Below are 14,564 nucleotides of genomic sequence, written 5' to 3' on the forward strand. Positions count from 1 at the left end.
CAAAACTTTTTATATGTGTACACGTGCCTCTTCTGTATAAAACCGGGTTATGACACATTCTCGTTAAATGTAGGACTTTGGTCGTGGAGATAAGAAATCAAGTCGATAGGTTCTGCTTAAATCATGTTTGAATTGACAAATTAATCATTCTCTGAAAGGAATTGGTCACGTTGGGTTCACAGTGATTAAGTTGCCAAGATACACATGATAACTACTCGAACAACACTTAAGTAAACAACAAACAATGTTATCAAACATTTATTAAACGTGTTTAATCAGGGAAATATGGATTTCATAACAAGTTTAAATTTCCATCATAACATTGATATTGAGAGTGAAGAATTGTATCTGTTTGACAATATGTTGAAAATAACCAGTATCGTTATTTTTTTAATGTAATTGTCTGTTGACAAGTTACCTTGAACTGTAGACTGGCTGAAAAGCGACAACTAATCAAGCTCTGTGTTCTTTTGATCATATATTTGTTTTTGAAGAACTTATCGTTTATTTTCTCCTCCAAATTAATCTTTTAAATGTTTCATTTGCGATGAAATTAAATATCAATGGTTTAATCGTCATTGAACGTACCTGTATTTATTTCAGATTTTGAAATTGTAATCCATCAATTATTTCTATTTCAGAAAATGAAACAGACACATCTGTCACTTCCGTTTAGGATCACGTGTCTTCTGTCAATTATCACTTGTATGGAAATTGCACATCGGAACCTTTAGTGATGTCTCGCCATACCTAGTGTATTATATTGCAATGACAACAAGTGTTGGCACCAAGCAAATAATTTTATGGAAAGTCATAACATTTAAAATCTTCCATAGTTCCTATTCATGAAAAGGGGAAAGTAAGCAAAATGCGTCCACAGAAAATGTTCATATATACGATTCTTCCATTGCTGGGAATGAAGACTTGTCTTTCTGTCATGTTTCCTGGGAGGAATTTTCCGGCAGTATAATGTCTCTTTAACTCAACCCGACCTAAAAGTACTGTACGCAGTGCAACATTTGATGTATATCTCAAGCTGGAATAATATGTTGGATCTCCATATTTTCGAACAATGAATCTTCCCCGCAATGTCAGACTGGAAGTACATCTTATTTATTTTATAAGGAAGTACGTGGCAGTGTCCATGTTTACTTAAGCACATGTTTCTCCCGTAGGTATGACTAGCGCACGTTCGGCTCGTTGACTGACGGCCGGATCTAAAGGGGGCAATTTCATCAGTCCAATTGCTTGTGTTCTGCCCCCGTACACAGACATGTTCTTTGGGGGACCTCTAACAGGCCCTGACCCTTCGGCACGAAGAGAACTCCTACGAGAGACCGGTCTCGATTGCGGTTTCCGGTCATAGCTGTCTCGTTGAAAACGTTGTTGTTGTGTAAGTGTGTTTATAGGGCCCTGTTGTGCCTGGGAAGTCTTTGACACTGTCGGACCCTGGTTTGGACTCGTGTCGATTGACAATAACGATTTCGTATTACCTGACGCATTTAATAAAGTTTTATCAGATTTGGGCCTGGACGTGGTTGTGTGGGATCCTCGCAGGAGACGGGATTCCGTCCGCTGTCGTACTAAGAACACGTTTTCAGATGTTGGTCTATTCGACCGTGCAGATTTCAGTTGTTGCCTGCGGTGTTTTTGTATAGGCGAGGATTCTCGTGCCGAGTCCGGTGGATCTATAGAGAGAACCGTGGTTTCTTCCTGAATGTGGCAGTTATTATTAGAGTTTGTAACGTCTGTATTTGACGAAGAAACTGACATATCGGTCGCCATGCTGGTATCACAAAACCCTCGAATCCGTGACCGCTGTCGAATAAGGCCAGTCGTTGGCGCATATCGTGTGTTCGCATATTTGTCATAATTCCGTGTTCCGTCTAAAGAATCGTTTCCAAAATCCTCGTCGACAGAATCTCTGGTTGGAGCCTCCTGTTGGTGATTGTAACTGGTTTCTTTAAGAACCATTCGACGGCTACGTGGGTCACCGCTTCGAATCCCACAACGTGACTTAGGACGAACCTGTGCACGTGCGTCATCGTCACTGTCACCGTAGCTCTGGCACATCGTGGTCCGCCTAACATAGCTCGATTTTGGCCTATTTATCCTTGTGTTGATCTGTCTTTCCTGTTCTGCCATCTCGTTTGTTTTCTCGTTGTCCTCGTCTGAGCTTATATCATCACCATTATGATAAAATCCCATAGAAGATTTCGACCTCCCGCCTTTTTGTCTATGTAACGACAACCTAACCGACAGTCGTTTTTCAGTTTCCTTCAAAGAATCCTCACTCAAACTATCGTCACTGTGTTCGTCTTCGTCGTTGCGTGTCGGTTTTCGTCGACCTGGTTTCGACGTAAACACTTTATTCAAATTTTCTTGATCTTGAAGAAGCCGGAAAATTTGGTTTGCTTTCGATTCTTTGTAACTTTCGTTGATTCGGGACAAAACGTCTCCGTGAATGGATGGAACCGGACTGACAATGCTATCTTCTGTTGTAGCGTGACTTCTAGCACTGTTTGGCGTATCGGCCATCATCTATACACATGTCCAATTTCTGAAATAAAAGAAAATATAGCTCGATGATATTGATAATAGACTTAACGACTCCTTTGGCTCTGAGACCAATCAATGCATATAACATATTTTAAGATCTGGTAAATACACGAAGTTCGTTACGAGTCAATGATTTGTCAAACACATGTATATATATGTATATATACATGAATACACAGAATGTGTATGGATTCTATCTGTTGAATATATTCCGCGCCAGATTTTCTCGTCAAGGACGATAAAATTCAAAACATGTAACAAACATTTGATACTTTTAACAGCAAGCTATTTCTTTTAACCCTGAACAATGATGAGACAAATTATTGAGTAGCACAGCCAAAATTTGAAAGCCTCCAATCTTGTGTTTCGGACTAACAACACCATGAGCTCCGTATCCGATTTCTTCTTAGATTCAAAAAGATTTTGTCCTGTTGGTCTCCAACAAGGTTTTTTTTATATACAACTTATTGTATTACTTTGAAACCTGAGACGTCAGTTTTAAATGTCGCACTTCAATAATTCATATTTTTGGTATCATAAGATAGTTATCAATACAATGAAGGCAAATTTGTCACAAGTCAACAAAAAAAGTACCAAAAAAATACATAACGGCAAAATTTAAAAACGGAAATTTACAATTCTATAATATATTTTTCTGATATCACCGATTTAATTCCCTAATTTTAAAAATTCCGTAAAAATAGTATTGAATAACATTTCATTTCACTGAAAATAACAACAATATATATATATATAACTCACCACTCGAATAGAATATGTCCAAATATTAAAAAAACACATTTATCATAGAGAAAATATATAGATGACAACGTTCGTAAGTATATTGACTTCGCGACAACATTACGCCACCCGCTTGTTCCCACAGAACCAACAAGGCTACAGTGATGTTTAATGCGCTGCCTTCACTCTCATAACTGAACGCTGAGCTTCAAAGCCACACACGGTCAGTTGACGAAGATCGATCAGAAACACCACAGCTGAAGTCTTAAGCTCGACCTGTATACGACAAATATACGACAGCGAAAAAATGGACAAATAATTTGAAAAATCACCTCAGCAGTCGCCATAGCATAGATAGTCCCACGTCTTTCTGGCACGTCGTTGTGTGAACAGTTGTAAAATTGTTGTGATCAGAGAGAGCTTTGATCTTACCTGTGTATTACCTCGGTACACAGATACACCTGAGCATACCTGTGGCTGTATGTATATATATCTATGTTTGTATACATGCACAGTTACCACAGAGCACCTGTGTATTTCAGGTATGTATATAGATGTGTGTTTATACCTGTAAACATTATACCTGTATAAAACCAGGTAAGTTTACCTGTCCATATCATTTACGTATGTCCACTATCAGGAACCTTAAATACAAATAGTGGTCTAAGAATGAAAGAACCATCAAACCTTTTATTCATATCACCAAGTCCAATCTGACACTTCAGACACGCCTAGATTTCGATTTGAATTTTTTTTAAATGTTTACTCGGGTGCTCCACAGTGGTTGTGAACTTGAGCGAATAAAAAATCACTACACGGGGCATCTGTAAATAATGGTTTTATTTCATCCTAAACGACAGAAGTTAAAGCTAAAGTGAATGAGGACGTACTTGGTCCGTAAACGATTTAAGTCCTCTGTGCGACGTTACATAGAAAAAACCACATTCAACTTCCGTGAGTCAACAGTGCCATTCATCATTTTGTGTTGGAATCGTCTCCAAAGGTGAAAGGTCAAACTCTAACTTATGACAGAGTATGACGTACACTGCGGTACATAGATTTATTGGGTATTATTGGTAATTTCTGCACGATTTATACACGATCTGCCTTTAGCTTCTCGTAAAAAACATAAACCGTTTATTATTTGTCTTGGTATCTGTACGGTCAAAGGTCAAATTCTACTTTAAGAAAATGGATATCTTATACTGAGGTACATAAATGTTTGATTCTTAATGGAACTGTCTGCTCAGTTTTATACACGGTGTATCTACATGCTTCTCCTAAAGAAAGTAAAATGACGAATTTGCGTACGAAAAACATCAAAGAAATCGTTGGGGAAGGTTGACAATAGCTTTCAGTAACATTCATTGCTTTAGTAACAAATGAACAAAAGAATGTATACCACGTAGGCGACAAATTTGATTTCAGCGAATATGGTGAGTGATGTGTATCTAGTGATTACTTGTGAAAACCTAGAGATGCCCGTGACGACACAAATGAAGGTTTATATATATATCAGATAGCGCACCTCCTGCAAAGACGTAAACAATACACACTTGTATCGTTTACAAGTCTGATTTATTGCCTATATAAGAGCCAAACGGGTCGTCCTTCTCCAGCTACGGCGACTGGTGATGACGCACTTCCGGCCGGAGCTCAGTATACATCGGTCATTGGAACTCTTTACTAGGATGGAGATTTTATTGATTGCTCTGAAACAGATCAATAATATATATCAGGTTGTTTTTTTTATATCACTGGAGCCATAATGGATCGAATTAAATAGTACCTAAAGCCATTAACATCGCAGAAAATCGTAATTTCAAACAAAAATATTTGTAGTCATATAAAAACCTGTAAATAATTTTCTTTAAGGAAGCCTGTAATCGGCTAAATGACTCTACCACAAAAAGCGCAGTTTTAGTGGAGGAATCATTTTGTTATACCTGATATGCTGGAAACATTGATCTCTTGATCCGAGAAAACAGGCGTTTTATGAAACCTTTGAAATCTTTCATCACATGATGAAAAATTCAGATTATGTCGGGAAAGGAAACAATATCAGTTTTTTCGGATTTCGGAGTGCAGTTTTTATCCTCAATTGGTTTATCTTCTGTACATTTAACTTTTTTTAAATGAAGATAATCGTGATTTTCTGATAAGGTCGAAATCCATGTCTGACAGGAGGTTGATCACAAAGGGACAGGATTGGCAGTGCAACGCGCGAAAATACGGAACACAAAAAATAACAAAAAACAGGACTTAAAAAAGTGATCTTAAGGTCCAAACAGGCAATTTCAAAGGAACATACTGACTTTAAAGTAGAAATATTCTCTGGAGCATGAAAATCTTTCTCTTTTTTTTGTTTTGCTTTTTTTTTTAAAAAAATTTATTTCTTTTTATTTTTTATTATTTTTATCAAAATGATTGCGTTGAAAACTTCTTAAAACATTAATTATAATTCAAACATCGCAGAATGTTTTTCTACCTCAGAGAAAGACTACTTCCAAATTCAAAATATCTTATTTCATCATCCACATATCCCGTACTGTTGTTGACAAACATGTTATGAGGAAGAACATGTCCTGATTATATTCTATCACGCACTGCTTTCGTCATCCTCCCACTTTCTTCTTCCAAAGAAATGAAATAATGATCGATATTCTTGGCGTTGATATTGTTTGTGCTACCAATAGAATGTTTCTAGCGCGCAGCATGCTATTATTAGACACAGCAGTCTATAACAGACTATAGTTATCAATATTGATAGGGGATTCATTGCTCATTTGGGACGTTCCAACATCGTGACCCATTCCTGACAAGACACCTCACCTTTACTGGATCAGTTTACAATATATGTTAGACAACTCAGTATAGACATATGTATATATTATACATTTCAATCAATTGTTTGTAATGTTATATGGAAAAAATATCCCAAGACGTAATTATCGATAGATACATCTAGGAAACGTCTGCCCCAAGGCTCTATCACTTGACATTATATGAAACAACACAGTTAATGAATGACGAGGCAAGAAATTTTTAAATTGTGAACTAACACTTAACAGGACGCCAGGTCATTGACATTGCCCCAGGTGACCTATACTGACACACAGTGGTCATTTAATGGACAGTTGCATTCTGTCCATTGCTAATCAGACGACATACATTTGCTTAGCGACATCGGGTGAATCATTTTCATGGTGATTTCCTGTTTATACCGTGTTTATGGTGACTTCCGGTTTGTGTTAGATGTATTTTTTTTCTTTTCTTCAATACATCCGATTCAAAGTTTAGTAGAGAGAAATGATGTGACTCCAGGTTATAAGGCATTGTTTACACATTGTTTAAAGTGACCTCCTGTTTTCTTTATGTTTAAAGTGACTTCCGGTTTATCCCCTGCATCGTCCAAATGACTTCCAGTTTAAATGTTTTTCAATTTGTTCTTTGTTTCTGTTACTTCTAGCGGAAGCTTTATCAACAAGTCGGCTGATCACTTCGTAATTCTGTCGGCGTAGCACGTGCAGATAGCAAGTTTAGATCGGTGATCGCCCCTTTTTCTGTTGTTGACGAAGCGCGGCCCTGGCGGAGAGTATCAATACTAAGGTCGGTAACGAGTCAAACAGATATGAATTTATTTCAACAACAGGGGATCATTGAAATGTAAATTTACACGGATATAGAGATCAGATTTCAATATTTGGATAGAACATTCGTGTAACTGACTGAGATTATTTTTGGTTATAAACAGGAATTATTGGATCAAACTTTACTAAATTTTATCTAAACATGAAATCGTAGGACAAACTCGTCAATATGTGTTATAAATCTTGACGCGAAAACTACTAGTCTCTGATAGAATCAGCCTAAAAAATTAAAAAGGAAATAAAGTACATGTATATATTTATTTATATATACACATTAAAAAGAAATTATTTATCAAATATTTAAATAAGGAAAGAATAAAAAGGCATGACATCACGTTTAAAAGGTTGCGATGTGTTGAATATATCACAGTGCAGTAAGGAATTAATTTCAACACCATTAAGATCAATATTGAATATTGAAATTCGATATTAAAAGCAACCATGTTTGGCTGATGATTGCTTTCGCTGTAAATCAAATGTCATTGTTGATTGACTACCTGGCTGTCTCCACAAACAAGACCCAGTCTCGCGTGAGGCAAGGTGTCACACCACTACTTGTTGTCATTCACAAAAATTTTAATTGATTGTTAATCAAACCGTAAAAAATCAGTCTCCGATTTCGTCAGTACCCTGACGTTGTGACTTTTGTTAAGAATTGTATATTAAGTAATAATTTACGTTAAACCCCAAGAGGTTGACAATTTAGAGACCCTAGATCAATCTTAAAAAACCACAAGACGTCGGTTTTTTGTCAATGTTACAGCTTGATCTCATTGCCTGGGTAATATGAGATGGCAGATAAGTATAATGACTATTTAGTAATGCAAAACTCTCCAGCACAGCACGCCTTAAGGAGTATATAAAGACCCATTACTTTCAATTCAATATATGTTTACAATGATAATTAATCTTTCTTTCAGGTATACGTGTACACCAGTGAAAATTCTAGCCCCTCCACGTTTGTGTTCCATTAAATATAACCGTGCGACACCATTATTTTTTTTGTAAAACACAGAATGATTGACGAAATAAAAAATCGATTGTTATTTTGCCTTGTAATGATAGTAAATATACAAGAAACAACATCGAAGACTGGTTTGAGTTTGTCACAAAAAACATAGATTAGTTTTGTTATACTTAAATTATTAAGGGTTCGCGAAAAAATCCTTGTCATTCGCTGATCTACTTCCCCATATGCAGTGCTCATTTCTACAGCTGGGCCGGCTATATTCATTAGGATAAAATACAACGACACTTAAACAATACTTTTGTATATCAGCTGGTTTGAAACTCGCCCTCGAAATGTGGTCAATCGAAAACCAGTGTCGTAATATAATTTTAGCTAGGTCGTAATATCACTTGGAAATATTATACAAATAACATCGCTAATGGTTGAGTAACCACCAATTAAAAGATAATATCGTGGACAAAGGATAAATTCCTCTAACAACTGTCTGCATTGAAATAATTGAACTCTCCTTGAACGGTGATTCGTTATCAAGGAAAATAACTGTCTGAGATTTTCTGACACGCTACGGTAGAATATACCCTTAAGTCCCCTTTTCGCAGTAAGTATATGTATCGCACACCTTTAGATATTGTTGTCACAGAAATGTACCCTTTAGTCTTCATCTCACAGTAGGTTAGCATACAACCTTATGATGTCATGTCACTTTAAGTAGTATACAACCTTAAATTTCCATGTCACCTGAAGGTAGCCTCCATGTAAAAGGAGCGTAGCATACAACCCTAAGTCTTTGTGTCCTAGTAAATTAGTATACATCCTTAAGTCTCCATGTCAAATTCAGGTAGCATACAACCTTAAAAATGTATATCGCAGTAAGATAGTATACAGCCTTAAGACTATAGATTACAGTAAGGTAGCATACATCCTTAAGTCTAAATGTAAGTATAAGATACATACGTAAGTACCATGTCAAAAGAAGGTAGCATTAATAAAAACATAGACCCTTAAGCATCAATTTCATAGTGAGGTAGCATACAACCTTAAGTATATTTATGTTAAATGAAGGAAACAGATACAGAAGTCAGGAAAGGAAGCATGCCTCCTTAAATCAAATCTCTATTAAACGACTGACACCTTTCTTATGTTAATGTGTGTCTGATGTATTTCAGCAATCATATTATCACTTGGTTATATATATAAGGTGCACAGATGTATATTCATACAGGTACGAATTCTACGCCCACAGGTATGCAGTTTTTATCTGATGAACGATGTACTTATAGAACGTCTTAACAATTCATAAAAACATATTCAGTGTTCCTTTATCACGACTTTAATCACCAAAGCTATCCTTATCAATAGGCTAATATCGATCACCATCAAAAAGCTCTCCCTGGGCATATTAACTAAATAGCCCTTGTCTACAAATTTAAATTTTCTTTTCAAAGTTTGATGATAAGATTTTTCGAATCATTTATTACTCTGAAGGTTTCGTGAATCAAGACTGACCTGTAATATAAAGGTGAAATTATATTGGTGATCATGTTTTTAGAAAACAACACGGAAGTGACTCCAACACAGCACGTCAACTGTCAAAAAACGTTTGAAATTAACTATTACGAAATCTGAATTACCGACATTACGTCTCAATGTCTGAACCCTGTCAATACGTTAAGTACACTGAAAATTTTGATGTATTTTTGGTAAGTAAACACTTTGAATTTAGTTAAGTTTAAAATAGACATAATTTTATCAGCTGGCAAAAAACAATTTTAATAAATGACACAGCTTATGAATAATTCTGTTTAATTTGACGACATTCACATATCACAAGATAAAAATTGAAAGTTAAAAGTTTGTCAACAACATCAACATCTCAGGTTACCAAATTTTTTTTCTTTTCATATATATTTCTATATATTCAAAGTAAAAATTTCCGCAATGATGCCAAGGCGATGTTAATTTCAGACTTAATAAGTGAAAGACAACATCGTAACGATGACCAGATATATGGGTTAAGCCAACAATGAGATGACAATAGCCACAGTCTGATTAAACCTCTTATATAGTATAACTGAGAATCTATTTTGTCTACAGGTGCAACACGAATGTGCTGGTCCTAGTATACACCCCTTGAATTTTACGGAATGTTGGAAACTATTACATCATAAGAGAAGGAAGAAGAATATCAATATTCTCCGAAAGTGAAATTAAACAGATCGATATAGATATATCGAAATTGGTTTTATTCGCCACAATTTATCGGAAAAAGAAAAACTCCACTTAAATTAATTTGGTCGATCAATTTGCTCCGTTCACTGTGCAAAGAATACATTAACAGCTATTTTTAGAGGTGAAATCAATGTTACATGGTTTCTCAATTAGCGGTATGTGCTTTTAGCCTATTTTTAGCTCGTATCGCCAGGAGTTATCACAGTTAATCCGCTAAAACACGACGATGGGGGTGTACATGAAAAACCGGAAACGGATTGCCCTACTTCAGAAAGTTTAGATAACGTACAGACCAAAATATTTATCTATGTATGTATTTGTGATAATTTTGAAGTCCTTCTAAATGTCAAGGTCACATAAAAACGTGATGGTCTGTTTTACTGGACAACAGAAGAGGCACATTTAAGCAAATGTGTGCATTTGTACTAAAGAAGCTGGACTTGCTAAATTATACACCGTTCCTTTACTTTGAAGATAAAATACTAAAAAGTAAGGATTCTGTTTTCAAAATCTCATCTTTCTTAATGTCGAACAGTAATAAGTATATGGACCTGCTCTGTTTGTGTTGGATTATCAACACTTTCTTGTCGTCTCTGCCAATTACTGGACCACATCATTTGCCAAAACTAGAACTTTGAAATATTTGTATACTCACATAAAACCGAATGACACAATCATTCTCTCTTATTGAGAGCTTTCCACCGCCTATATACATCAACTAAAATTGTTCTTTTCTCATCAGCAGGTTTCGTTTCTTTTTCTGTCATCATTCTAAAAGAAAGGTAAAACCACAAAATTCCCACGTTATTCAAATTTCACTCCTAGACTGTTCAATGTCGGACTAAAATTCCACAGTCTTCCCTTTCTTATTGAACTTCTTTTTTCATTTGTTTAACTACCATGGAAACAAATTGCCTAATTTTAAAACACAAATCAATAGGAAGGTGAGTGAAATGATAAAATCATACTATTGTGACAAGAAGTATATCTCCTTATTAGAAGTTTTTTTTACCGACAGCTTGACGAGGCGGACAAAACTAACACGTGCATTTATTACTGTTCAATAACCATGCGCTTACATATATTATCCAGATGTCAACTCTGGTCAGATTTGTTTCTGAGTATATTTGTTTGTAGAGCACTTCCTCAGATCTTGAAGAAAAGCATACAAATGTATATCAAACGGTTTCGTCATTTAATACAAACTCTCAGTCATGTTCAAAATTCATGTTTTGATTTTTTTACAGGAAGTAATGAAGATGGCAAAGAGACAGAAAAAACCAGTCACGTGGCTCTGTTGACGTCATAATAAAAGAAAAAAAGACACAGACATATATTTTTGGTTTGCCTTTGATCCCATTGTATGATACAACCCGTACGGCCTTAGTCACGGGACTCGGATCTGTGTAAGGTTTCTGTGACAGCTGAAGCAGGCAACAACATGCGAACTATCGCTTCTTTCCCACACGTCATCAAATCCATCGTCACTCGTTGTTATCTCTCCCTCCCTTCCCACACGTCATCAAATCCATCGTCACTCGTTGTTATCTCTCCCTCCCTTCCCACACGTCATTAAATCCATCGTCACTCGTTGTTATCTCTCCCTCCCTTCCCTCACGTCATCAAATCCATCGTCACTCGTTGTTATCTCTCCTCCCTTCCCTCACGTCATCAAATTCATCGTTACTCGTTGTTATCACTCCCTCCCTTCCCACACGTCATCAAATCCATCGTCACTCGTTGTTATCTCTCCCTGCCTTCCTACACGTCATCAAATCCATCGTCACTCGTTGTTATCTCTCCCTCCCTACCCTCACGTCATCAAATCCATCGTCACTCCTTGTTACCTCTCCCTCCCTTCCCACACGTCATCAAATCCGTCGTCACTCGTTGTTATCTCTCCCTCCCTTCCTTCACGTCGTTACTCGTTGTTATCTCTCCCTCCCTTCCCACACGTCATCAAATCCATCGTCACTCGTTCTTATCTCTCCCTCCCTTCCCTCACGTCATCAAATCCATCGTCACTCGTTGTTATCTTTCCCTCCCTTCCCACACATCATCAAATCCATCGTCACTCGTTGTTATCTCTCCCTCCCTTCCCTCACGTCATCAAATCCATCGTCACTCGTTGTTATCTCTCCCTTCCTTCCCTCACGTCATCAAATTCACCTTTACTCGTTGTTATCTCTCCCTCCCTTCCCTCACGTCATCAAATCCATCGTCACTCGTTGTTATCTCTCCCTCCCTTCCCACACGTCATCAAATCCATCGTCACTCGTTGTTATCTCTCCCTCCCTTCCCTCACGTCATCAAATCCGTCATCACTCGTTGGTATCTCTCCCTCCCTTCCCACACGTCATCAAATCCATCGTCACTCGTTGTTATCTCTCCCTCCCTTCCCTCACGTCATCAAATCCATCGTCACTCGTTGTTATCTCTCCTCCCTTCCCTCACGTCATCAAATTCATCGTTACTCGTTGTTATCACTCCCTCCCTTCCCACACGTCATCAAATCCATCGTCACTCGTTGTTATCTCTCCCTGCCTTCCTACACGTCATCAAATCCATCGTCACTCGTTGTTATCTCTCCCTCCCTTCCCTCACGTCATCAAATCCATCGTCACTCCTTGTTACCTCTCCCTCCCTTCCCACACGTCATCAAATCCGTCGTCACTCGTTGTTATCTCTCCCTCCCTTCCTTCACGTCATCAAATTCATCGTATTCATCGTTACTCGTTGTTATCTCTCCCTCCCTTCCCTCACGTCATCAAATTCATCGTCACTCGTTGTTATCTCTCCCTCCCTTCCCACACGTCATCAAATCCATCGTCACTCGTTATCTCTCCCTCCCTTCCCTCACGTCATGAAATCTATCATAATTTGCTTTGTATATCTGAATTTAAACAAACATATAATATGAATGTAGAAGGTTGTGGTATGTTAATTTCTTGAACAAAATTTAGATAGATTTTGCTTTGTCTACAATGTACCCGTGCAACATTTTATTTCAAAAGTAACTTGATTGGGTTTCAGATGACGAAGCATTAATTTCGGTCGGACAATGTATATAGCTCGAATGTTTTTAAAGATGTACTTTATACATGGTGTTCACCGGATCTCGGCCTAATTAACATTACTATTTTAATTATAAATACATGAAAGTTTATAACTCAATTATAATACTACAAAAGCATAAAAATAGATCAAGCTGAAAATTGACGTTTGTGGAAATTAGATTTGAATATCATTTCCCGATATTTATACACAGAGCGCTCTCTTAATATCCATGTAAAGAGTCCTCGGAAATCGTATCCGCCCATTTTCATAATCTTTTATGAATATCCATTACAATATTAATTTAGTAAATATTAGATTCCATGTCATCGGGGTTGTATTTTTTGCTTTTTTTTTTCGTTATAACTTTTATATTTCATTTATTGCAATCAATACTAAATTTACTTATCTTTGATATACAACATATATTGAAATTTACACTAACAAATACTTATCAATACCTATATCATTTATTCACTCTTTAGATAATAAATATTTACCGAGCCATCAACACGAGAAGTATCTATTGATAATTAAAAGTTCGTCTTCCCATCAAAACATATGAAAATCGATACCTTAACGACTCTACGTTTTAAATATACTTATATAGCTATTAACAAAGCGATATTTGCGAACAATGAGCGATAAAATTTCAGAGCGAATTACCGTCATAGACATTTCAAGGGTGATCGCGTGAAAAAAAACTGACACAGGTACATATTTCAGAATGTATAAGTAATGTGTGTGTCACGTTGAAGTTTTAACTTGTTTTTATTGCTGGAAACTAAACAAACGAAATATGATGTTCTGTGCTCCCTCAAGCTGCCATCATACTAGATGTCATCAATGGTTTTAGTTTCGTATCACTTTAATTCTTTAAAACATGTGTCATACTATTGGGCAAAAAACAGAGACACACAATTACATCTGTTAAAAACCAGTCACCTTAATCACGGGGTGACGTGTGTAGTAAGCTACCATTTTATTAACTCGTCAACCTGACTGCGGTGTTGTATGTGTAGTGAGCTACCATTTTATTAACTCGTCAACCTAAATATGGTGTGACGTGTGTAGTGAGCTAACATTTTATTAACTCGTCAACCTGACTGCGGTGTTGTATGTGTAGTGAGCTACCATTTTATTAACTCGTCAACCTAACTACGGTGTGACTGTGTAGTGAGCTATCATTTTATTAACTCGTCAACCTAACTACGGTGTGACGTGTGTAGTGAGCTATCATTTTATTAACTCGTCAACCTAACTACGGTGTGACGTGTGTAGTGAGCTACCATTTTATTAACTCGCCAACATAATTACGGTGTGACGTGTGTAGTGAGCTACCGTTTTATTAACTCGTCAAC

General features: G+C 36.8%; 1 protein-coding gene across 1 annotated transcript; it reads right to left on the minus strand.

Annotated features, from left to right (window-relative positions):
* Positions 1-1,036: 1,036 nt before the first annotated feature.
* Positions 1,037-3,723, minus strand: LOC132543602 (uncharacterized). Its single transcript, XM_060207116.1, has 2 exons — positions 3,633-3,723; positions 1,037-2,560 (listed from the first exon to the last, which is right to left on the minus strand). The coding sequence occupies exon 2, from the start codon at positions 2,539-2,541 to the stop codon at positions 1,153-1,155; it is 1,389 nt and encodes a 462-aa protein (XP_060063099.1). The 5' UTR covers positions 2,542-2,560; positions 3,633-3,723; the 3' UTR covers positions 1,037-1,152.
* Positions 3,724-14,564: the final 10,841 nt, after the last annotated feature.

The sequence above is a fragment of the Ylistrum balloti genome, unplaced genomic scaffold (assembly GCF_031769215.1).
Source record: "Ylistrum balloti isolate Yb309-2 unplaced genomic scaffold, AGI_CSIRO_Ybal_v1 Utg369758, whole genome shotgun sequence".
In the NCBI taxonomy this organism is placed as follows: domain Eukaryota; kingdom Metazoa; phylum Mollusca; class Bivalvia; order Pectinida; family Pectinidae; genus Ylistrum; species Ylistrum balloti.

What these genes read in the sequence shown, in the direction of transcription:
- LOC132543602 (XM_060207116.1), bottom strand. Translation starts at nt 2,541, where the DNA reads ATGATGGCCGATACGCCAAACAGTGCTAGAAGTCACGCTACAACAGAA.